The sequence below is a fragment of the Gallus gallus genome, chromosome 1, assembly GCF_016699485.2.
Source record: "Gallus gallus isolate bGalGal1 chromosome 1, bGalGal1.mat.broiler.GRCg7b, whole genome shotgun sequence".
Taxonomy (NCBI): domain Eukaryota; kingdom Metazoa; phylum Chordata; class Aves; order Galliformes; family Phasianidae; genus Gallus; species Gallus gallus.
Genome location: NC_052532.1, coordinates 71,295,343 through 71,320,830, shown reverse-complemented (window position 1 = coordinate 71,320,830; position 25,488 = coordinate 71,295,343). Strand labels below are relative to the sequence as shown.

Genomic DNA, 25,488 nt, shown 5'->3' with positions numbered 1-25,488 from the left:
GGTCCCAGCACGCAGCCAGGTATCCTCAGCATTAAGGCAGCGATTCCAAATATATCAAGGGAGCGTTTTTATGGCCTCTCGCTTTACTACCTGCAAGGATCGTGTGAATGTCAGCAAAACAATTAGCGTGAGGTACTAACAGGAAAGTCTGCAGGTGTTCTATAGCACAAGAACCATTGGATTGAATCTTTCCTTCCCAGCAAAACTTGCTCAATGTCTTTGTGCAGCAATACTAAGGCGTCTGATGCCAAACTGCCCAACGATATCAGTTCGGATGAGCCCAGCTGCCGAAGCCCGTGCTCATTCGGCTTCCATCTGGGAGCTCAGAGCACCTTCTCGTGCCGGTGAGACCAGGCTGGTCTTAACGTGACAGCGCCAGGCAAGCCCTCGCAGCACTCCCTCCCGTGACTCTCTGAGCGCAGTTTTTCCGCTCGCTGCCAGCCAGCCAGCGGGCAGACGGCCCCGCAGGGCTCCGCAGCACGCCTGTCAGCCCGCAGGCGACGCGGGGAGCGATCTCAGACCCTCCTCACCGCGATACGCGACTCCCGCCGCCAAACGCTCGGGCAGAGCGCGGCCCGCCCGGCCGGGGCGGCCTGCAGGCAGCAGCCGGTGCCCTGCCCCCGTCCCGTACCGCTTACGGACGAATCACACCTGCTGCTCTGCGGCTGGGCAGCGACAGGACGCTGGAACCAGGTATCTCCACGAACCCTTCCAACCCGAGCCGCCCCGATTGCTGCCCAGCACCCGACGTGTCCGCACAGCTCCCAACGCTGCCCCCTGCCTACGCCCCAGCCCCACTCAGGGCCGGCCCTCGCTCGTCCCTCAGCCCCCGGCACCCACAGCATCTCCTCGCCAGCAGCTCCCTGCCTCGGCTAGCGGAACGCGGCGGTAACGTACAACACGGCAAAGCACAAGGAGAACAGACGGGAGAGGGAAAGCCACGCCATCAGCAGCACCAGCCCGCGCCCCGCGCCCTCGGCCCCCCCCAGCCCGGCCGGGGGCTGCCCCTGGGCAGCGCCGCGCGTTCCTTCCGCCCGCAGGCATGGTCGGCCGGGCTGAGGCCGGTGGCGTCGCGCCCCCCGCCGAGACCCGCCCCCCACGCTGCCGCGGGCCAGCCGGCTCCCGGCCTCCCAGCGGTAGCAGCCCCCGGCGGCAGCGGCCCCCTGAGGTCCGGAACGCAGTACCCCGCTCCTGCGCCTGGCTGACCGGCTCCGGGCGGCGGTGACAGGTACCGGAAGTGAGGTCGCGGCACACACCCCCCGCGACGGCCGCCCGCCATTGGCTCGGCGGGCGGGCGTAGGGCGAGTGCCGGCGGCGCGAGGTGCCTCCTCGCCCCCTTCTTCCCTTCTCCCCTTCTCTCACCGCCATTCCGCTTCGATTCCCGTCCGCTCGCCCGCGCCGGTACTCACCGCGGTCGGGAGGGAGAAAGCGAGACTGAGACGCTGTAACTTTCCGTCAAGGGCAGAGAAAGTCCCGCGGTGCGGAGGGGCGGAACGACGGAGAGCGAAGGCGGCCGTGTGGGGACAAAGTCTGCCCTCGCAGCCCTCTTATCCACCCGCCCGAGCTATTTGTGGCAGGGGCCGGGCGCTCACGTGAAGGCGCGGCGCTCAGGCGGCACGAGGGGGGCGAGTGACCGGAGCCCTCCCGCCCCGCTCGGCGGGACCCGGCCCGCGGTACCCGCACGGGGGCTGCCCTCGCCTCGTCCTTCGTTAGTGCGGCCCCCAGAGCTCTTTCTCGCCTAATAAAGCCCAAACGGGTCTTAGCCTGCCGTGGGGATAGAACCGCTTTGGGACTGTTCCCCGTGTCCTGAGGGCCTTGGCAGTGCCTCGGGGGAACGTGAGTAGGGCCCGAGGACGTGGTGATGAGGAGCTTCGTTCTGTTCTGGAAGTAAAGGCAACATCTACAGTGTAAAATCGCGAATCTTGACTAAAAAAGACAGCATGACCTTAAACAAAGCTTTGTGAAAGACTTTCATTTCTTTAATCTCTTAAATCTTCTCAAGGTAACCCAAAACACAAATGCTGTGGTTTTATAAAGGAGACAGCCTTTCCCCCTCCCCTCATTACTGCTCCTTGACTGCTTCATGAATACTGCATTTCTTCATTATCATAATTGTTGTGGTTATCACTACAAAAATATATATATATGTGTGTGTGTGTGTGTGTGTATGTATTACTAGCTTGCTTTTTGTAATTGTATAATTGCATTGTTAATTTCATATTCTTACTCACTGCTGTCTGGAGTAGTCAATGGAGAAAACACAACCTGTTTCATGTGCTTCCAAAGGGAAGATCATTTACATGTATCGAGCATACGCACATGGCTTCTGCTTATTTTTATTCCTACAGCTCAGAAAATAGAAACATGGGACCAGAAGGGAAAGAAAGGCAGCTCTGCCCTGGAGCCTCAACTGCAGTTCAGCAAGCACCACCTTCAGTTTCACACATTTCTCAGCCTCTAGGTTAAGCACATGGACTTGCATGCTGGAGCACTCACTGCAGAAACAGCAGTGATAGAGATTGTGGCACAACCAGAGAACATGCCTCAGTAAAAACTGCAAGTAACAGCAGAAAACCAAAGCTAAGGAAAGCTGACACATGACAGTAGTTGAAGGCCTTTTCAAATGTGTTCTGGAGGCAGCCCAACTTCTCAGCCAATTGAGCTGTTCTGAGTTCATCTCAACCTGGGCCAGCACCCAGTGCTGCAAGAATTAGCTGGTTTAGAAAGTTAATTCCCAATTTTAACACCTACATATTTCCACATGGTCTGTAAGGGAGCCCAACTGATAACAAGGATCACAGACAATAAGAGATATTATCTGGGAAGATCAGCTTTTCATTGTTCGCTTTTGCTCGGGTTTTTTTGTTTGTTTGTTTTGTTTTGTTTGTGTTTTTTTTTTCATTTGTTTCCCTGAAAAAATATCCAGTTAAGATGAGCTTCTGTACAATTACAAACATATTTTGGTTTGATTTGAGTTAATGATCAGCTCTCAATATTACTCTTTGCCCTCTTTCAAAGAAACTACCTGAAGTTAGTGGTTTAGCTTTAGGTGGTTTGTTCACATGCATACTTCTACTGCTAGTCTTGGAGATGGCACTGTACAAGCACTACAGTAAAATTCTCAAAGCTATAGTTGCAGGCTTTTGCCTTTTGATTTTACAGATTTTAGAGATTCGCCACAGCCAGGGCTTTGCTTTTCCACTGAGAAGCATGCCAGGCTGTCTAGGCTTTGTCCTAGCTCTTGAGCTTATCTTTCCTCAGGACCAAGGGATGTTTCCTATGTGTTTTACTGGGTTGCACATTAATGTGATCCCACACTGAGTAAAAACGTAAAAATGTTTATTGGAATTTAAAATAATTTGTGGGCCATTTCCTGTTGACAAGCCATGGGTTCCCCCTCCCACGCTCTCTGATAGCCAAGCTTGCAGCAGCATCTGTCTGCAGCACAGTCAGTGAGGAGTACCACGTGGCCCAAGACCCCTCCACTAGAAGTGTTTTCTTTTCCATGAAATGTGTTTTGTCCATAAAAACGGCCAGTGTTGCAGGATGTGTCTCCAGTACATACATCCCGCATTTCAAGTATTTATGCAGGAGACCTTGCTGATTTCTTTGGTGCTGAAAGTGCTTTTTGCATGCAGCTTCCTGACAGGGTTGCATAAATTCGTATCACAATTCAAATCTTAATAACACACTAAATATCTGAAACATCCATTAGCTGTTCAAATGTGCAAGCTTTTAGAAATCTGAAATTAGATTATTTACCAGGCTTTTAGATGGAATAAGCTATAATTACTGTTGCATTCTATTAATGTGCAATAACAATATTGGTGTTGCTCAATGGATCGACAGTTGTGAAACAAGCAGTCAGACTTGTGCAGTGGCTGATTTTCCATCTTTTCAGCATCTAGCTGATTTTGTCAGAGGTCTTCATCACACGTAGTCTTTCTGTAATAGAATGTTTTCATTTGCAAAGCAAGAATGTCTTCCTGGCTGTTAAACAGCAGGCAGAGAGTCTTGCAGCAGCTATGTGGAAGAAGGTGAGCAGATCCAGTCAGACCACGGATCACAACTTTGGGAAAGGGATCAGCAAAAGCTTGCTGTGCCTTTGCCAGCTCCTCTAGCTCCTGGTGACATGCAGGAAGTGGGCTGGCTCTGTGCTCAAATATTTGCTGTGGTTTCTCTTGCTTATCCAGTGATAGGAATTTTAACAGACAATGTGTCTTAGTTCTGCCGTGTCATCATGAAAGACTTTCTTAACAAGGTCACTACGAAATGTAAAGTGGGGCCTTCCCTTTAGGCATTTATCTGAACAGAAACTGCAGCCCCAAACAGCATACCCAGTGTTTCATAAGCTGGAAGAGCACACAAGTTCCATTTCTCTTTCTGTGGCTAATGATTTAATGATGAGCTATTGTTCACTCAATGAAAATTATTTCAGTTTAACTGAATTACTCTTCTTAAAGGAAAAGAGGTGGCCAGACTCTCACAAGAGAACAAGCTTTATGAACAGAAGCCACTCACAGAAGTATATCAAAACTTAAGAGTGTAATTTAAGACTTTTTGTGCATAATTTTGTGCAGGCTGAATCCTGCCCATTTGTGATCTTTCAGAATAACATGAAGCCAAAAGTCCCAGGTGATAATAAATGGAAGATGACAACATGAGTTATATCAGTTAAATACATGGTTTACGTGCACGTGCAGTGAGCAAATTATTCTTAAAGGACTGGTTCTCTCTCCAAATCAACCCACTTACACAACCAAACTGGTGAAACAGAGGCAAACGTGAGATGAGTCCATCCTTACATTTCTTGCTGAAACCCTTTCCCACTGCAGAAGTTTCACAGAAAGCTCTGTGCTGGGATTAACTATTGTTTTAGGGCAAGGCTGTCTTTGAGGGCTTTGGGCTTTAGATGCAGGTCTATGGGCTATATTATAGCAAGCTTCTAAGAGTGGTAAATGAACACGTTCTAAGATAAATAATCTCAAGCATGCCTGCCTCATTTTAATATGACAAGCCCTGGACAGAACCAGGGAGCAGGTTACAGGTTTACACAAGCCCAATTTTCCACAAAACTCTCTAGAGATTGGATTATTTTTTAGTCTAAGTAAGGTTTAATTTTCCTACAAAATAGGAGATTAAAGTTGATAGCTATATTTAGCTATATTTAACTTTCATTACAGATGTTTAGGGTGCTGCTCCACTTGATGTAAGCTGTGGACCAAGACAGTAATTTCTAAGATAATTTCTATCCAACTTTGAAAGTGAATTTACTCATTACTTCTTACTTAGCAGTGAAATAGTTCATTGTTTGTCAGAACTTCAAGACCAAAGGTTCCAGATGTCAGTACATCTCTTCCTGTCTCCTGTCTGAACAGTTGTATATAAGATGCTGCTGCCCAAAACTTACCATTTAACCCTTGTTGGCCCAAAGTGTTTAGAATTTCTTTAATAAACAGTATCCTTTTCATGCTGATGCTTTCATACTTGCTATTGGATGACTATTGTTATTGAAAACAATGAGAATTGTGGATTTATCTTTTGCTTTAATGTCATAGTTCCCCCAACATTATTACTGTAACTCATTCATTACTCCTTTGTAATAAAAAGGTGCTTTTTTGTTTGTTTGTTTGTTAAGAAAAACTGTTGTTGGTGAGCAAACACCTTTCTTACAGTAACTGAGGATTCATACATTATTGGTAAATGAAAGGGGAAAAGAGACCTGTCCAAGACCTTCCAGATGGGAAGCCCACTCTTGACCCTTTCGTAACATGTCAAGCAACCATCGCTGAAAGTATTAGCTTGAAAGTGGTTTACAGGAGCAAGCAAGTACTCTTAACAGTCATCTGTTTGGTTCCTTCCTAAATGCACTCTACCTCTCATCCAAACCTCTTCTTCCCCCAGTGTAAGATTCCTTTCCTGTGCATTTTGGTTTCACTTGGCACTCTATTACCAGATTCAGCAGGATTTAGCAGATTGAATACTATTTAAATGTTTCCTGCTTCAAAGACAGCATTTTTCCTACCCAGGCCTCTCACTTCCCCGCTTTTGCCCTGTTGGCTCAGCAAATTCTCTGCTGCCTCTTTTTTCCCAGTCTTCATTTCATATTTGCTGTTTCATTTGTCACACTGAGGTCCTACTCTTGGGCGAAATCTTTAAAACCTCTCTGTCAGCGCCACCATCACTGTGATTCATGTCTTATTCATTATTTACTATTGCAACATATTTTTTGGCCTTCATTCTTCCCACTCTCCAGTTAAAGCTATCCTTTACTGTCCCTCTCAAGCCTCTTTAGTATTTGCAACAGCTTTGTACTCCTTTCTGATGGCTGCTTCCAACAGCCAACCCTTCTTTCCTCTAATACCTCTAAAGCCCTGTGCTTTGCCTACTGTCCTTTAATAATCATGCTAAAATCCACCATTTTCCTGAAGATCAATACAGTACACAGAAGCAAGGAAGGATGCATGGTGGATCATGTTTCTTAGTACAATTAGCAGCTTATGGTTGGTTCTCTTGAAGATTTATACTGTGTCCATTTAAATACCCATGCAGTGCGTGCGTATGTCCTTGCTTGCCTAGATTAGCACACGCCACAACTGGTATGTTCTCCCAGCATACTTTGATCAATACTTATTTATTCTTGTCTGGCTTAAGTTATAGCCTTAATCTAAACTGCAGCAGTTTATGCACCTCTTCTCGTGTATTATGCAAAGTTTAGGAAGGAATTACTATGTATATGTCAGCTTCTTGTGATCTCAGCTCTTTGTAAATAATTCAGCCCAGACACAGAAATCAAAATTGAAGTTGGAAATTATGTTTGCCTTCATACTAGGGATTACACTTCAGTCCACGTTCTTCATGCACCACAGGTATAAGTATATTAATTTAGCAAGCAAATGCAGTGATTTTAAAAGTTATGTTACTACTGGAGCACCCAAGCAGTATCAGAGTGAATCATGTGCACTTATATTTGCTTTCCTGCAAAGTCCAGTGGCTTGGCTTAAGCTACTTTTGAAGGTGAGTTTAAAGTTAAGCATCTGGTTTGACCTATTTTTTTATTTTTATTTTTTTAACTGAGGCAATTAAAGGGAAAGTACAGGTTGCATGCTGCTTTGAGAGAGGCACAGTGGCAGCACATGGAGAGAGCAAACTGAAAACACACTGGGCGTTACTAGAACTTTGTATCCGCTCCGGTGCATTTTCCAGAGCCCATCTAACCACAGTTTTGCACTGCTCCAAGAGCCTTAAAGCAAGTGCTTTATTTTTCTAGTTGCTTTTGCTACCCTAAATACAGTCTTAGAAAACAGCTAATTTTATTTTTTTCCCAACCTAGAGAAAGAGCAAGATATTTTTGTCATATTTTCGTCAGTGTAGGTTTTCAAGTACATCGTATCGAGTAGAAATTTTGAGTTGGGGTGGTAGGGTGTGTAAATCTGATACTTATTCAAAGCAATTAGCTGAGTAACTATTCTGCTTAAATTGTTTTCCTGCCCTGTTTTCCAGGCCATGACTAACTCTCACTGTGCTACACCCATTTTTTCCAGCATTCATGACTGATACTTTGAGCACATGCTAGAACAACCTTTTATGAAGAATAATCACATATTTCATTTTTAGGCTCTTTACTCAATTATTATATATCTACAGATCAGATTTTTAAGCAAAGAAGCTTGCAGTTGGGCCGATCCTTTTCAGGAAGGTTTCCTTCACACTTCAGTTGACCATGTCCTCATTGAGGTATTTTTTTACATTGTGTTTTTCAACTGTTTTTACATTGGTTTGCTTTGTCATGTGAAAATCATGATTAGCAGGTTTTTGAAAGCAAGACAGTACTTCCAATACTGTTTCAAACATTTGACAAAATAATTTCCAAACAAGACATCTTGTTTCGTGGAAGAGACCAGATGAGATTTGAAAATGCATACAGATTTACTGTGCCAGGACATATCAACAAGCTTACTTCTTGCTAGATGTTCAGGGCCAGCTCATCTGAGGAGAGCAGCAGGAAGGCCATAGTTTCCCAATACTGCAGACTCAGGAATGTCTCAGCACTAAGTTCTCACAGTTCCCTCACTACCAGCAATGTTTAGGACCATTCTGTGAACCAGATCAGGAGACCTGTTCAGCTTAAAAATAATTATTTTTAAAAGCTGCAGGAAATAAAAATCATTTCCTGATCTAATTCCTGGCACATGCCCCATGTACTGAAGAGACCGTGTGCTGTGATGAAGGAACGCTGTCTGATTTCTTCCATCTGCAGTACTGCTGGAACCTGCCTGGCATCAAACTACAGTCAGGCCTAGCCAAAGAAACAGAGGGGATGGCAGCAGTGAGTGAGCCAAAGAGTCAGGAATGAGAAAAGAGCTCGTTTTTCTTAGAAGGTGGCTATAGGGAATCCTGAAAAAGAAGGTGTTTCTTAACTGGATGAGGAAGAACAAAGGTGGTAAATGTCTTCAGGACTGTTGCAGGTCCCCTGTGTTTGGAAATGCAAGCAGCAGCAGGAACTGTGACATTCAAACCCGCTGAACTGAGGGAACTGGGGAAATGAAGTACTTCACCAACACCAAAGCATCAGCTACTTAACACTGTATTTATCCAAACTGTAAGGAAGAGTTTTAAGTAAGAAGATCTTCTGGAGCCGTGTTTAGCTGTAATATCTGTGTGGGAGAGGGGTGGATACCTTTGGACTTTGTTAATAATTAGCTGGAGGAGTGTGCTAAAGCCTATGGAATGGATAGTATGGCAGTAAAAATACCATGACTCACTGAAGTCTGAGGTTAGCAAACGGACAGAAGTAAACAAAATCGCGCATGACAGATCCTTGAGCAGATAGACTTGTTTCTCTTTAATGAAACTGTGTCTGAAATGCTTCCTTCGCTTCTGGAAAATGCATGTAAATAAGCTGATACTAAACCTGCAAGAAAAAAGATTGTTGCATTCAGAGCTGGATATGAATCTAGCATGTTTTCCAAAGCTTTTCTATAATATTTGCAATATTCAGCCTATCTTCTGAACATTTTTTCTTTTCTCATAATACTCCCTATGTTAACATCTTGCCCGTTAAAAAAAAACACACAAAGAAACCTTCGTTTCTCAGGTCACTTTGCTCGAAAGGAAGTGAGAGCCAGGATAAAAATGTGGATATGTAATTTAAAAAAGCAACAGAAGGACATTCTGTGAGCAGCAGGCCTTTTTAGTCTGCTTTTCAGTATAAGGGTGTCGCTAAATGGTCATTTTTTAACGGAATTGTTTTATAGAGCTTCCCCATTTTTTAAATTATTATTTTACCTATGTCATTGTAATTATCTCCTGCTATCCCTTTTTACCTCATGGCTTGAGGTAACACTCAACTTGTTGCTGCATTTGGCTTCAGGAACTAGCAGATAAAATTCCTCCTGTTCGAAAGAAAAGCAGCAAATATTCCCAAGTTGCTCTCCTACCAGCTACCCACTGCTTGCAGGGTTCCCATGTACATACTGGAGGGATTCCCTCTTTTGACAAACATACCTGGAGACCTCAAAGGTTCCCAAGCCACTGGAAGCACCAGGAACAGTGCGCACAAAGTGACTAAATGCTGTTCCATAAGAACCTAAGTTCAAGAAGCATGGTACAAGAGTGTTTAGAGACTTCAAATAGATTTTGCATCTGTTTTAAATCATGCTACCCAACTGCAGTTTCTTTGATTACTCAATCCGTCCGCGTGTATGTCTGCAAATATTTGTTAAAGAGCTCAAAATATTTGCTGTTTGTCCTGGGGTGTAATATTTCATATATTTGTTTAATGTCCAGACTAGGATTTTCGAATGTATCAGCTTGCTCAATATACCTTTATTTCCAGTTGCTCTAGAAAGAAAACAATGCCCTCTGTATACATACCCTACGTGTCTATTCTTGAAATGTTTACATTCTAGGAGTTAACCTGTTGAAGCTATGTAAAAGATAATGCTTCCTGTCACTCTTGGACATGTCAGCAGGTTTGTCATCAAAAGAAAAAAATAAAAAGCCTTTTCTGCAACATACTTGCAGTGAGCACCCTGTACCGCTGGAAAAATAGGGTGAAGACAAGGCACTGCTATTTTATCATGGGGTAAACGAGACTAAGATTAATCAAGGGTGTGAGGGTGTTGACATCACCTAATTGCTTGGTAGTAGAATTACAAGTGCTGTCTCTCCACTTGAGATTTTACAGTTAGATTAGCTATTACATATTACTGTGCTCTAAGACAAGGGCTTTGCTGTAAATAAGAACAAACCAAGGCCAACTACAATACAAAGTGAAAATAGATCTTATTTTGAAGTGCAATGCCATAGTTTAATTTTAAGAATGGAAAATGAGTGACGGGATCACAGCATGGCCGAGGCTGGCAGGGCACTCTGGGGGCCTCCAGGTCCCACCCCTGCTCAAGCAGAGCTCCTTAGGGCAGGGTGCTCAAGCCCATATCCAGGCTGCTTCTGAAGTTCCCCAAGGATGAGGCTCCACAACTCCTCCAACCAAGGTGTCTCAGAGCTGTACTTTATGGCGGTTATGACAACAGAGTAATCCTTTAGGATTCTGTCGATGTCACCACTTGGCAGTGTTGAAAGCAGAAAATTCAATTCCCTCCTGCCCTTCCTTCAGGCCCATATCTCTGTCATTTATCTTCTTTGGGCTCTAGCAATTTTCAGAACCCCAAGCAAGTAAAAATTTGACAAAGATTAACCGAGTGAGTAAAATTTTGGTTAATCTTAGTCAAAATTTTCACTCATAAAGGTGACAAAAAGACCAGATGATTTTCTGTAGGTGCATGAATTGGGCTGACTCATCAAGGAGGCAGCAGACAGCAGAGCAGGCCCACAGGAGAAGAGACAGGCTCAGCCAGGGCAGGAGGAAGCTGGATCTTCCCCATCACAGCTGTAAGCTGTTACATCAGTTCAGCTGTTTGTTAAACCACACCTGGGAGGAAGGTGGCAAAGGCCACTCATTGGGATGTGTAAAAGTAGATCAAGGAGTGGCTGAAATCACTGGTGGGTGGTTTGGTTTTCCATATGACCAAGGTTAGCTATTCCTCTCTTCTCCCCGCCTTCTTTAAGCTCCTTGACTAAGGCAGCGATCCCCTTAGCAACCCTCCCACTGTCCTTTCCTGCCATCTTTGAATCAGTCCTTAAAACCTTATTTATCCTGCAAACTTTTTGTTTCGTTTTGTTTTGACACGTTTTTAATTGACTTCCATCAGCTTAATTGTACCAGAGTTGTTGCTCCTGTTTACCTCAGCAACCATGGCAATTCTTTGGGACAAACATCTCACACCGTTCAATTCTGTAGAGTGCTCTCTGTCTATAGGCAGTTTAAGATCCTGAGATATCTTAACAGCTTTCATTTGCAACTAGCTGCAGAAAAGTCAAAGACCTGAATGAGTCATTATCCTCAAAGAATCCTCTGAACTACATACAAGAAAATACATATAATTAAGCAATAAAATTGAATTACTCATTTTTTAGAGGTTTGAGCCAAATCAAACTGTCCTTAATCTAAACTCATTTAATCTCCGATTAAAAATAAAAAGATTAACACAATACTGAACTTTTTAAAAGCTGCAGTTCCTAGAAATGCACAGCTGGAACAACCAAAGCTTTTTTCCCCTTCTCTCTTATAGTGACCTTTTTCACTCCAGAAATAGATGTTTTACAGCTGGTATATATATTATGCTTATGATGTTTTCATTTAGAAAGATACCTACAGATGTTAAATTGATCTAGACAGATTTTATTTACCTTTGAGACTTAGCTACAGTGTTTTCTCTTGGAAAGTATTCACGTTTTATTTGGCTCCATGGTTCATGAAAGTCTGGCTGTCTCTGTACAAATTACAGCTGATCTCATGCTTTTTCTCAGACATCGACTCATGTACATACATATGAAAGATGGGTATAATACTACCTGAGGATGTTCTTCAGAATCTGTTTCAAATTTGGTTGCTAATTCAGTGGCCCTGCTTTTTCCTTCTGAAAGCAATTTTAGTGTCAAATGGGACTGAGCCTAGCAATTCTGTTCTCTATGTAGCCTCCTGGTACTCCATATTGAAGAGATAAACCAGATCTTAAGATATAAGTTTGGCAATACAAATATATTAAAATCGGTCTGTTTGCAGCTCTCTGAACATGTATGGCTGGACTCTATATTGCTGCAATGTGAAACACCAGGCTGTACCCAGAGCAGCCTGTACCGGATATGAGGCTTCTGATAAGCTCCTGGATACCAAAGATTATTGAGCAAATATGTTTGATACAGCAGTACACTATATTATATTGTTTTTTCCATTACTGATCACAAGTCATCAAAGGGCTGGTAAAAAGTAGGCAATTCAATTCCAAGGCCTTGGGCTTCAGCAAAATTAAAACTTACTTTTACAAAATATTCACGTGCCTTAAAAAAGAAAAACAGTACAGTTTCTCTCTCTCTCTCTCTTTTTTTTTTTTTTTTTGGTCTGGATTAATCACTTGGAGCAATGTGCTAAATACAGTGAGCCATTCTTCTTAGGATCGCATGGATCAAGCCTCAGTTCTTGGCAAGCACATCCTTCATACCATGCATGCTGCAATCCACCACTGTTATTTTTTATTCATGGCAGGAGAGCAGAATGATTACAGCAAGTTAAAGGATAGCTCCTCTCTGAGGATCTTATGCTATAGTAGGAGATATTGCTCAGGAGGAGTGGGGGAACATAAGGGTTGCCATAAAGGTCGTGACAAAAGCTTTATGTGACATGTGACATTCAAACTGGGGCTCAGTTGTGGGTAGCTGGTGTTAAAAATGGGGAATGAATGTACTGCTGAGATGTACCAGATGCAGAAAGATTGTGAAAGGAAGGAAAAAAGGCCTTCAACTGTGCATTGTTGATAGTGGAGACCTTGGAGAGGGGCCAGGAAGTAGAAAGATTGTGTAGACACTTCAGTCCTTTAGTCCCCATTAGGACCAGACAACCTGTCCACCCCATGCCCTGTGGGGACCTGAGCAAAATTACAAGGTTTTATCTCTTTTCTTATGGGTGTTCTGTGAGATAAAAGTCTTGCAATTATTTTTGCCTTGCTGGATTCACCAACGTAGAAGTGATACAAACACAGAAAGTTATTAAAAAAACAAAGACAAACAGATAATAACAACAACAAAATCCAGGAAAATTACATTCCAGTCTTCCCTCAATATCGTTACCAGAAAGTATCAGTGGTCACTGTGGTAAAACTATAGCATTAACTGTAATTGCTTTTTAGGAGAAAAGAGATAATGCCTAACTATCACAACTGTTTTTTTCCTATCAGGCAGAATGCAGCCTCAGATCTCACATGAGATGATATTGAATGTAAAGAGACTGATCAATGTATCTTTTTTGTTCCTCCAGCACAAATGAAAATTACATCTACCTTACACTGATAGAAACTGCATCGTAGCATCCTGATGTAAGGGCACTGACATATGCTGTAACCATTTTTAGTAACTGCCCAAAGCAGGAGTTCTGTGTGCTCTGTTAAGGATGATATAGAGCTTCTCTTTACCTGATACTCACAAGGCCATACCTTCTGCTGCTTTTCAGAAGGTCACAACTTTTAGCTGTGCCTCTTTCCAGATGCATTTGTAATGCTCATCTATCACACAACCTGCGTTTGACTGCAGTGTAAGAGCTGCAGCTCTTCTGTATTCTTATCTATATCACTATTTTCCTTGCCCTGCTGCCGCAGATGAGATGGCGTTTTGCCAGGTTCATAGTACAGAAATAAAACATACTTTCTTTTCCTCACAGCCCTTATAGTTGAATGCAGAGATGGTGGTGGTATCAAGAAACAAACTGAAAAGTTGCCTGCTAGCATAAGTGTTTCTTGCTATAACAGTACTGGATACACCAATGTGCTTCCGAAGCCAGAAAAACTTCATTATTTAATAAAAGTAGTGAAAAACACACACAATATGTATCGTAGGGATCCCAGGCCTGGTGACAAACGAGGAAGTTTGATGCTATGGTTGATATTTTAGCATGACTTTAACATTCAGCTGGCTTATATGACTTATATTGCTTATATTCAGCAAGCACCATATGTAGCAAATGAAGATTAATGCCCACCTATATTACATTCAGATTTGCTGGAAAGCAGTAGATAACTTTTAACTTTAATGGAACCAGTTACGGTCATTTAAAAGTATTTCTCCTTTCATTGACAAGAACACAAATACATGATTTCCATTAAGCTCTTATGTTTTTTATTCCCAATAACAAAATATTGTCTCTACAAAAAGCAAAGAATATCTGCCCTGGAAATTATTTAAAAATAAGAAAAATATAGTTTATGTCTAAATTACCCTCTAGTAGGAATGAAACGCTGCATTCCCTCCTCTGAGGATGTTCTCAGATGCAAACAAACCAGAATCTATGGCAACTTAGTCACCACAGCCACAGAAGTAAACCTTAAATCCAGTTTTAGGAATCCATGAAGTACTATTTTACAGTACTCTGTGAATAGTTTTGTATTACCAGCAGTAGGCTTAAAATAGTAACAGAACAATTGTGCCATCCTCAAAAATAATCATCCTATCATAAGAAAAATATTTGCGTGAAGTAAATGGACATTGAGTAACTGCAAACTTTTGTACTGTTGGCTGTGTTGCATCAAGTCACGTTACAAAGTGGGGAGACTAGGGAAAAATGGACACACAGCAGCTTGTACTCTTTTTCCATTGTGTTGTGTGTAAGAGTATCCTTAAAAAAATGACAAAAAGGCTTATCTTTACTACAAATCCTAACCACACCCAAACAGAACAGAATAGCCAGCAGTGTGCCCAGGTGGCCGAGAAGGCCAATGGCATCCTGGCTTGTATGAGGAATGGTGTGGTGAGAAAGACTACGGAAGTAATCCTGTACCTGTACTTGGCATTGGTGAGGCCTCACCTTGAGCACTGAGTTCAGTTTTGGGCACCTCAGTACAGAAAGGACATTGAGGTGCTGGAGCAGGTCCAAAGAAGGGCAACGAGGCTTGTGAAGGACTTAGAGAATATGCCCTATGAGGAGCGACTGAAGGAACTGGGGCTGTTTAGTCTGGGCAAGAGGAGGCTGAGAGGAGACATTATTGCTCTCTTCCAACATCTGAAAGGTGCTTACAGCGAGAGCAGGGTTGGTCTCTTCTCACTGGTGACAGGTGACAGGATGAGGGGAAATGGCCTCAAGTTGCACCAGGAAACCAGGGGAAACTGATGCTCCAGCACACAGAAATTTGGGATGCAGTCTCCCCATGTACAGACCCTGAAGTTGGAGCTATGAGAAACTCATGTCTTTATCCAGCTGCTGCAATTTGGAAACTATCCGTACATTCCTTCTGCTTGCTTGGATATTGTAAGAAAAAGGTTTAACATCTCTAACAAAAAAAGTCACAATTCACCTGTGGATAGGATTGGTTTTACAGCTGGGTCTAAGCTTCTCTGATTTCAGAGATTTGGAAAGTATTAAGGATCTCTAAATGTTCACTGCATTGCTTCTTCTAAAAATGCAATTCTTTTTAAAGCCAAAAAAGAAAAACAAGGCTTTCTCATAAGCTTGGTATTGAATGAAATAATCACAGTGGACTTTTGCGCACTAAAATAAAATCCTAGTTTTTCCTCCACTGTAAAACACTAGTGAAGGCACAGGAATTCTTTTCTCTGAGTGAAAAGCAAGTATTAGAATATAGCCAGGTAACTTAGATGGGTCTTGAGCCACCAGGGGAGATGGACATGCTCACCTGTGTCATTCAGACTAGCAGCATGATTACAGGCTTGCCCTTCAACCACTGGCAGCCTGAATTTCAGAGTTCCTCCTGAATTAGGACTTGGTCACAAGTTCACCTGATGCTTTTCAAGCACACTTGGAACATAATTTTAACAATGAGTGGGTGGCTGCACTCAGGGACAATGTTAGTGATAGCTGCTGCTGTCAGAAATCTCTCTGAGAGGGTTTAGTGCACGCTGAGAGCCTGAAGGAAAGAGTAGGCTTGGAAGATCATGTATTTTCATGCAGTCTGCCTGAGCGAGTCTGCATATCAGGTGGAATATGTTTTAATGAGAAGCTGGATTCTCTTTCAATTTTCATGGGGGGGGGGGGGGGGGGGGGGGGAAACAGTGGAAAATGTCTCCAGCAAAAAGCTAGCAAACCCAGAAATTTGAAGTGCTGCAATGTTGGCAGTGCCTGGGTCTGATCAAGACACACCCAAAGGGCTCTGTCCACATGGCCTGAAGCTCTCTTTCATTACTGGAGAGTTTCTACCAAAATATTGACCCCAACCATTAATTTAAGAAAGAAAGGCTAGCTGAGATGGTGTTTTATCTCTTCTCCAAAAAGCAAAACAAACAAACAAACAAAACCCCCAAAAAACCCACCCTGCTCTTGCTTAGATCCATAGAACAGAAGAAGATCATGGAAATAGTTTGATGGAAGGGTTGATTAAGTGAGAAGTTTCCTTCTGCTGAGCTGCTTTGGTTCTTTAAGTTATGCCATTAATCATCAGGAAGTACCCTGCATGCATTTCCAAGTGGCTATAAGCTTTCTTATTAAATCCCTGTAGCACAAGCTATTGCATGCTGTTGGTCTGTAGATGGCATCGTTATAAGATCACTAATGAGTATTCATAGGGAAACACGTGATGATGGGAGAGAAATAGCACAGGTGGAGTTCTCTAGGGCGAGATGCAGTTGCAGTGATGTCACTCCCTCTTACTGTTTTAGTTAGTGTTTAGTTAACGTTTTTTAGTGGACTGTTTTAGTTTAATTAATATCTCATTGTAATAAACTGTCAATTTCTCTTTGGCACTTCCAAGCATAAAAATTATATTATAATCCTGTATAAATATATAATCCTCATAATCTGTGAAAAGAATAATATGTTTGGAACTGGAATAATTGTTTTTCTATTCATGCTTGTCTGCATGCATATTTTCTGCACTGTGGGAAAGACCAAAACCAGCAAACATTGTACATCCTTTGTATTTTCATGCAAGGTAGTATAAGTGATTATCTAGCTAATAACTTGCTGGAAAAATTAAGGGTTTACTTTATTTGAACTATTTCCATACATCAGCTAACCACCTCTTCTTCCTGCTTCCTTTAGATATTTCCTTTCCTTCCAGCACTATTATCCCCCCTGCATTGAATGGCAGTTCGACAGTACCTCTCATCTGGGGAATGCCAATTTTATTCCAGGCTCTTGCTGCTTGGCCAGTTGACTGCTTCCTTTTGCACTGGTACGTGTCCAAGTCAATAGGCGAACACTAATCTACCCCACTTTTGACTATTCAGTTGCCATTTTTTACATATTTTGTGGGAACTTGATTCCTTTGAATCTAATATTCTCCTGGCACTCTGGGGTCTACATTGCTACACTGCACATAATCCCACTGTTCACTCACCAGAACCTCATCTAAATGCAGGGACATGCACATCCGCCACCAAAGGAGAAGCATATTCATCTGTTTTGGGTTGCTACAAGTTGCTAGAGAAGACTTCTGTACACGATTCAAAAAGTGCAAATACTGCATCTAACATCTATTTTCATCACCGTTACTAATGTGAAAGCTATGATTTCTCTGTTACTTTTGGCACTTCAGTAACTCAAATTAATGCACGTATCTTCTTCATGTGTCTGGAAATTTCATCTTCATACATAGCAAACTACAATGCTCCCCAGGAAATGTTACCAATTAGCTTTTCCAGGGTGACTGCTAAAATGTTTAATAGTCTAGATTAGTCTGTACTGGTGGTTGGTTTTTTTTGTTGTTGTTGTTATTGTTCATTTTTTTGAGCATATCAAATTGAGAAAGGCACAAATAACACATCAGCACTGTGATACGGTCTTTCAATAGAAAGCAAACTCTACAACTGTTTATACAAAATTACAACTAAACAGTTGTAAGCATTCTGATCTTTAAAGAGTGTTTTTCCCATTTGGATTCATATCTACGTTATTGCTATGTAAGAAAGAGAATAATTTAATCCAGTTTGGAGTGATATTATTTTCAACCTACGCAGTACTAATAGCCATTAATGACACTAAAGATAATGATAAACATCTGACCTCTAGTGGCAGCTATCTCAAAAAATGCTTTAAATATGAAGAAGTGGAGGAGCTGGAAAGAGAAAAGAACGTGGTTAAAAAATAAGATGGAATTGTGAAAGGTAGCCTGAACTTTCATTAATTCCGTTGATAGTATTTCTTTGTTTAAATATCTTTTCTTTTGGAATCACTGCTTGGGATCCAGGATAGATTTGCTTCTGAAGCTTTTATTCTCAAATCTTTTAAATTGATTAACTCTGCTTAAGAAATGTGTGAATGGTTTTCCACAAAGAGGCTTTCAGAAAGAAAAATAGCAATATTCTAACAAGCTTTATATCTTCATACAGAGATTTTTTAGTAAGTTTGTTGCGTTGTTTGTTCCCACTTCGTGCATACACAGTTAATCATCAAGCACATTTAGATTCTCACTAGACTTCATTCCTTCTCCTCAACCGACATGAAATGTTTCCCAGTGAAAACTGATGCTTCATTATCAGCACTGTCTACATCAAAATTTGTGTTCCTGTTGGACTAAAAATACTGCAGCTATTCCATAAACAAAGGTCATAGCCTTCCTAATCAAGCGGCTAATCCAAACATTAAGTCCCCTCAATGAGAAACAACAGTGTTGTTTTAAACCCTGCAGGATTGTATTTCAAAGCACTAGCTAGCATCGTTACAACACAAACTTTCTCCTAAGCCAAAAACATTAGCTGCAACCTAAACCTACTTTTCCTTCCAGCTTCACAAAGGCTTCAGACCAGTCTAACAGCCTTGTTAATGTGATAGTGACGGATCTGCAGAGTGGCTGGGGCAATATTAGTTTCAAAGGTTCATTATTTTTAGAGTTTGACTTAGAATAACTTAGGCTTATTTCCTGAAGCCAGAATGAAAACAGAGTTATGTAAGACTCAAATCTGTTTGCACTTTAACAACAGGTTGGTACAGCTATACGAATATATCGCTTCTGTAAAAAAAAAGCCACGATAGCAAATATTGCAGCCCCTTCAAATAATCAGTTGTGATATAATAGGGGTATATTTGTGTTCTTATTGACAAACACTGATTTGAGAAGGGTCTACTGTAGACCAAGATAAAATCGTTTAATTTTAATATTTCTCATTAAAAATGATCAAACTATCACAGTTATGTTTAAACATAGTTTTATACTTGATCCACTTACGCATTTCCTACTTAAGAGAAAAACTTCTCTACTGTTTCTCTTTTGGAAGCCTGTGAGAATCAGTTTTTGTTCAGTCTGTTGAGACTAGCTCAAAATCTCCTTCCTTATCTTCAAGGTGCTTTGGCAGGAGCCCAGGATATCCAATGGCTTGTCCTACACAAGATGTCAAAGTAAATTAACAGAAAAGATGTGAATTTATAGTGAATGTAACTAGCGCACATATAATTCCTTTGTGGACACACATTTAGGAGTCAGCTGGCCATAATTACTTTAACTTAATTCACAGTTGAAGTGAATTAAAATGAAGTAAACTGATGGTTTATCAACATGGCAGAGACACTGTACAATAAGCTCATTGTAAATTCACAATTCACCAACAACTTTGCTCTGACTTCTCTTGTAGAAATACAACGTGCCCTCAAGGTGCCTTTGTATGAGGTAATTTAATTTTTTTTAGGGGAAAAAAAAGAAGCTATATATGGAAGTGTAGGCTGATTGATAGCAGGTGCAGAAGTGATTGTATTTCAGTGGTGCTACATGTAGAAAAAAAGGTCAGCATCTATCATCTGTTCAGTTGAAGATTCTCTCACATTTTGTTACCATAATGGCACTTTCTACACTGTAGGGCCCAGTCTGAATGAAGCAAAGCTGTCCGAGGCAAAAGCATTTTCAGAACAGGATGTCAGGCAGCAGATGTCTCCAAGTACCATCCTTGTTTATTGCTCAGGAACTTCACCATGTACGAGTGTAGACAACCGTTAACTATTTCTGAATAAAAACACACAAATGCAGTTGCACGCTTTAAATTGACAACATTATCCAGCTTGGTTTAACTTTACCAAGTATTTCAGCATTAATTTTCCCCTAAATAATTTGCCACATTCACTAGATTTAATGGCATTTTTCTGTTGGCACAAACAAACCAGTGCAACAAGGAATACGGAGAAATATTTCTACTTGCAGTATTCCATTTAAATTTGATCAGCATAGTTAGGCAGACCCTGACATTATTATCCAGTTACAAAAACATCACTGGCCCTATTCATTCAGCCATTTCTGCTCATTTTTCCAGGCAGAGAAAGTTTGCACTGTAGCATTCCTTGTCAGATTTGGTTCCCGTCCAATACCTGATGAGCATATTAACAGTGCTCCCATTCATACGTTACAGCCTGCCAGTTCTATCTAATTTTAGTTAAGTTGCTATTTATAGTTAGATTGCTGTGTTTTCTCTTGTGAAAGCATTGCAACTGCTAGGCATGGGGGAAATATGTTTTAGTTCTGTTTGGCACTCAGAATTTTCACGTTTGTAAGTTACCTACGTCCAAAATACTCTGCCATCCTCCCAAAGTAACACTGATGCTCCCTGTAATGATTTACACCAAAAATACTGTGACATAGTTGGCTATTTGTTTCTCAGCCCACCAAGATATGCACTGTGCAAACTTCATATGCAAGCCTACTGTTGCCTATATACAAGTAAGTCAGGTAGTATCGAATCACAGTCTTTGCTACGTATTATTTATGAAGAGAGATTTCAAGGTGCAAAGGACAGGGGAGAGGGGGGCAAAAGGAGGATGAAAATACCAAGAAATGACACTTTGCCATCATCAAATATTCCTATCAACATACGCACATCCTTATAGATACAGGTATGTATGTATGAGAAACTGAGAGATAATAGAAAGGAAATAAATAATGCAGTTAATTTCATCTTGCAGTAAAACACGAATATGAAAAGTGAGCACTTTGTAACCATTTCCTTTAGAAATGTTTAAATCATGTATAGTTTAGTGCTGTGAGGTAGTATAATGATCCTTAGGCAAACACAAACTGGACTCTTCCATAAAACAGGTTCTTCATTACATTTTTTAGTAATTGGTAATTGCTTTGCAGTTTTGCTGACCTGACAGGATGGCGACCAAACATGTGGCTGAAAAATTAGCTTTCTTTTTAAGTTGAAATTTAGTTATTTTCATCTTGGAATTTCAAAATGAATTCTGACCTTGATAAGAGGAAGATCTGGTGACGGAGTTTCAGTCCAGATTGGAACATTTTGGAGTCAAAACACACAAAGCCGATAGTTTTTAATCTTCTTTTGTCTCAGTACTGCTCTCTGCTATTGGTAATACGTATCTCTCATATTTCTAAATGGTATAGCAGGTGTTGTTTATGTTCTTCTGATGTCTTATCTTGCTTACATAGAATACATACTCTAATGATGCTTCATCCTTTCTCCAATAGCCACAAAAACTTAGAAGCCAGAACAGATGAGAATCACAATATAAGAGTCACAGAAAGTCAGAAAATAATCATAGCACTCAGCTACCTCAATTGTCATCTGAATCCTATGTCACAGTATATCACAAGAAAAGGGTATTGGATCAGCATAGATCTTGATGGAGTTGAAATTCATATTCAGTCTAGGAGGAATTATTCTGAGGTTGAGCTGAACTGGAACTGAACCAGAAATGTAGTTGGAGAAAGAATGGTGTGATCTGGTGGATACCATGACTCAAACAACAAGGAATAATTTCTACTCTAGCAATTCGGAGCTGACTGCCCCACATGGTAAGAGTCTATAACCACCAACCCAGAGGTCACAAGACTACAGGGAACAGCCATTACTCCAACTTCTTGAGCCAGAAACTTGTTTTCGCTGTGTAGTTACATCAGTAAGGCTATGCTTCTCCCTCTCTTTTCCCCAGCCCAACACAGATGTTTCAGAAAAACAACTAGTTTAGATGTTACTGTAGATACACGCTGCCGCATTGCCTAATGAGAATTACAGGTAGAGCTGTAACACTTAGAGCTTTAAAAGGGCTCTAGATTAACAAATATTTATATGAGTTTGAGCTTGATTTATGGTGGATGAAAATGTTCCGTGCATGTTACTGGCAGGATAGTATTGAGAAACCTTCGCAGCTGCAGGCATGTTTGTTTTCTGTTGAAGGGATGTAGAAAGAGGAGACGCAGCATGAGAGGCGATGGCTTTGGCTGAGGGCTGAGCCCAGAGGACTTTGAGCTCGGCTGTCCCTGCCAGAGCCCAGCACCTGCAGGGTGGATAAAGCACGTGTTTGTACATTTGGCCAGCTGGTTGGCATCACACCCATCTCTCTCTGAAGTCCTCAGAGCCCTCACCGGGGCTGTTCTGCCACTGCCTACTCCAGGCCCTGAGCGGCCCAGCGGGCAGCCCCTGAGGGGCCAGCAGCATCCCTTGCACACCGACGAGGGACACCTGCTCTCAGCTCTTCTCCCTGGGGGCCTGCGGTACTTTCATCCCTTCTACCTCCTCGAAACAAAAGATTCGCACCACACCAAGTCACCTTGTTTGCTTCTCCTGCATTTCCCGTAGCGTCTACTGAACAAATTTAACTACACTCCGCTTCCTCTTTGCGACAACCTGTTTTACTTGATCAAGACAACACACAATCGCTGCACGTCGTAACTTTTCCTTTCATCCACGTCTCCTCGGGGCCCGCGGGGCCGCCCGGCTCATTCCCGCCGCTAAGGTCGGGCCCCCGTTGGGTTCCGTCAGCGGCGCCCCGCGGAGCTCAGTGCTCATCCGCGGCCGCCGCCCAGCGGCCCGGCCCGGGCCCTGCAGGCACTCAGCGCAGGGCCCCGGGCCGGGCCCGTGGGTGTTGCTGGGCACCTCATCCACTGCACATCCCAGGCCGTTTAGGGTAGTGTTGAGCTTTATTACGGTCGCAAAACAATAACCGAACAGAACAAAATATCTTTATTCCCCCCCCCCCTCCCCCCCCACCCCGCCCATCCCCTCCTCTTCCCCCTGTATATTCGGCACTTTCACTGCTGGCAAGAATTCCTATGTGAAGAAAGGGTGGCTGACAGTGGAGCAGGGCTTACAGTCACAGCGACACTCCTGGGAGCTGCCCAGCCTCAAGCACAGCACTGTCTCGCTGCTCTTAAATACGACCTGTGCTGCTGGTGCTGCGCAAATGACCACAGAGGGTTAAAAGGCATAATAAAAGTCAACTGCGACGCTCACAAGGTATACAGAATCTTGCACAGGGCACTGCTAAAGAACACAACAGCAAAGCAGCAAGCTCAGCAGGCTGCATTCTGAACTTGTTGCTTGGAAATCAGGATTTCTTTTCTGCAGCAGCTCTCATTCTAGCCTGCATGTGTACTTCACCTACTGGGCACACACTGCACGTTGTTTTGCAGCCAAAGCCTGTCTTTTCCATCTTGCCCACTCTCTTTGTTCTTCATGAAAACACATCGTTTTTTTTTTATACTAAGAGAACATCGCTTTTGTAATAATTTTCCCAACCAAATCCACTGCGCATTGTTTTTCCATGAAGATTTCATGCTGTGTAATACATTTGCGAATAAACTCTTCCCTTGGAACATTAAAATTAAACCAAGAAGCTTACCGCTTACATCAAAGCCAATACAAATAGGCCTCCGCCGAGGACTGAAGTAAGCAGCTCTGTAACCCAGATCTTGGGGGGGAAAGAACACCAAGTTGAAAGAGAAGTTATTCAAAAGTGCCAAAAGGGAAAGTAATTCTTCTTTCAAAGAGCAGCTTTATGTTTCGTCAGTAACACTTGCAGTAGAGTTGAGAAATTCTGTAGGAAGGCACTGTTGTACTTGGAAAATACGTAAAATTTATATGAAGCAAGGAAGGAAGACGTTGAGATGTTCATTTTGGGGGTTTGTAAGTCATGAGCACTAGAGCATCAGTGCTTTTCTTTCTCATTTCTGTTACTCCTACTGATTTGCTTCATTAAAATTTCAGAGAATTTCAGGTGTCTCACTTTCTGTCTTTGCTAGGGAGCCTTGCGTGTACATCCCAGAATCTCAGCTCTAAGACTAGCAAACAAACACGGTTTCCCAGAGTTTGGGAGGTGAAGCCCCCAGTTTATGTTTTTGATGTCTCTGCCCATGTGATGCCTCAGAGCTCTCTTATGACCTTGTCAGACCTTCCGCCAGCCTCTCTTCGGATTCTCTTTATTTCAATATGATGTGTTATATTAAACCAGTATTACATTTCTTTTCTTTATCATCTTCATATACACACTGACAGCTTTAACAGTACTGAAACGCTATCATTTTCAGCTTCCATGTTTCTTTCTTATTCCTCTCTTTGCCATTTCTTCCCTATTTACTTCAATGTTCAGTGGACATTTACACCTGCAAGTCAGGAACGATGCTTCTAAAATTTCTTCTCCCTTGACTCTTTTTTCCATGACTCCTTGCACATGGGGAACACAAAAGCTTTAACATCTGTTGAATATTGAACTGCAGGAGATCCTTCTGGCTCTCACTTGGCTTGCTGAACCTCACACATTTGAGAGTTCAAATGCTGCTCTAGGCAAATTTTCAGTCTTGAGGCTGTTTCACGTGGAATTATTTTAAGCCAGTACATACAGTTCACAGAATCATAGAATCATAGAATGGTTTGGGTTGGAAGGGACTTTTAAGATGACCTAGTGCCAACCCCCTGTTATAGGCAGGGAGCAGGGACACCTCAGTGTGTCCTGTTGGCCAGGAATAATTTACATTTTGAGAAACTCAGACTGGATTGATCAGACTCATCTTCAGACTCCCTCCAGCATCAGATTTCTACCTCCTGACTTAGCAGACTTCTTCCACTACTAGTTCATCTTGCTGTCCTTCTGGCTCAACAGATTATTTTTCCAACTTGATCATGTTGCATATATGCAACCTCACATTTTCATGACCTGTTGAGTCACTCTCTACGTCCTTCCTTCCTCCTGCTTCTATTTTCCATGTTCACAATTTTCCTCTCCTTTAGGAGAAAATGGACAAACGTCATCTTATTGGCTGTCAAATGTACCTTGGCTTGTATTACTTTTAGCCTACTAAACGTTTGGTTTTAGCACCAGGCTGGATACATTTCAGGGTATGAATTACAAATACCAATCCATTAGTGTATATCCAGGCTTCATTCTACTCTTCAGGAACTCCTAGTTAGTTACAACAACAGACTTGAAATAAATGTGTAAAAGATCATTGTGCCTTTACCACATTTACTCTATCGATCAATCCAAAAAGCAAAAAATGTAAGAAGAAGCAAGTAGAAATTTTTCCCCCCAGGTTTCTTTCTCTTTTGTGTGTGTGTGTTTTAAACATATTACTGTTCCTTGAATATTTGAACTTCTTTATGATGCAGTTTGAACTCATTTCCCTTGGCTTTACCTTCCACGTCACTCTACTCATAACAAGACAACTGCCATGAATGCAATGAAAAAAGCAAAATTTGGTTTAAGGCCTATAT

The 25,488-nt window shown here is 42.1% G+C and overlaps 2 protein-coding genes across 49 annotated transcripts in view; one reads left to right on the top strand and one right to left on the bottom strand.

Moving 5' to 3' along the window:
- PPARA (peroxisome proliferator activated receptor alpha) overlaps nucleotides 1-25,488 on the bottom strand; it is a 278,561-nt gene that overhangs the window by 39,089 nt on the left and 213,984 nt on the right. For 5 of the 48 annotated variants that reach the window (XM_015289937.4, XM_040699209.2, XM_040699549.2 and 2 more), the window contains exon 1: nucleotides 1,410-1,525. The exons of 35 other annotated variants lie outside the window; for them this stretch is intronic. The gene's annotated coding sequence lies outside the window, so the exon portion shown is untranslated. Of the gene's footprint in view, nucleotides 1-140; nucleotides 485-897; nucleotides 1,221-1,409; nucleotides 1,526-25,488 lie in introns of those variants that run through there. 8 more of the 48 variants (XM_015289929.4, XM_015289947.4, XM_015289951.4 and 5 more) reach the window with 3 other exon arrangements.
- On the top strand, nucleotides 245-1,955 carry LOC121107607 (translation initiation factor IF-2-like). The gene is made up of 3 exons (XM_040652863.1): nucleotides 245-344; nucleotides 442-1,228; nucleotides 1,461-1,955. Exons 1-2 carry the CDS (start codon nucleotides 245-247, stop codon nucleotides 1,203-1,205), a joined length of 864 nt encoding a protein of 287 aa, XP_040508797.1. The 3' UTR covers nucleotides 1,206-1,228; nucleotides 1,461-1,955.

What these genes read in the sequence shown, in the direction of transcription:
- LOC121107607 (XM_040652863.1), top strand. Translation starts at nt 245, where the DNA reads ATGCCAAACTGCCCAACGATATCAGTTCGGATGAGCCCAGCTGCCGAA. An exon ending in CAGAGCACCTTCTCGTGCCG is followed by an intron (nt 345 to 441) that starts GTGAGACCAGGC and finishes GCTCGCTGCCAG; the next exon opens with CCAGCCAGCGGGCAGACGGC.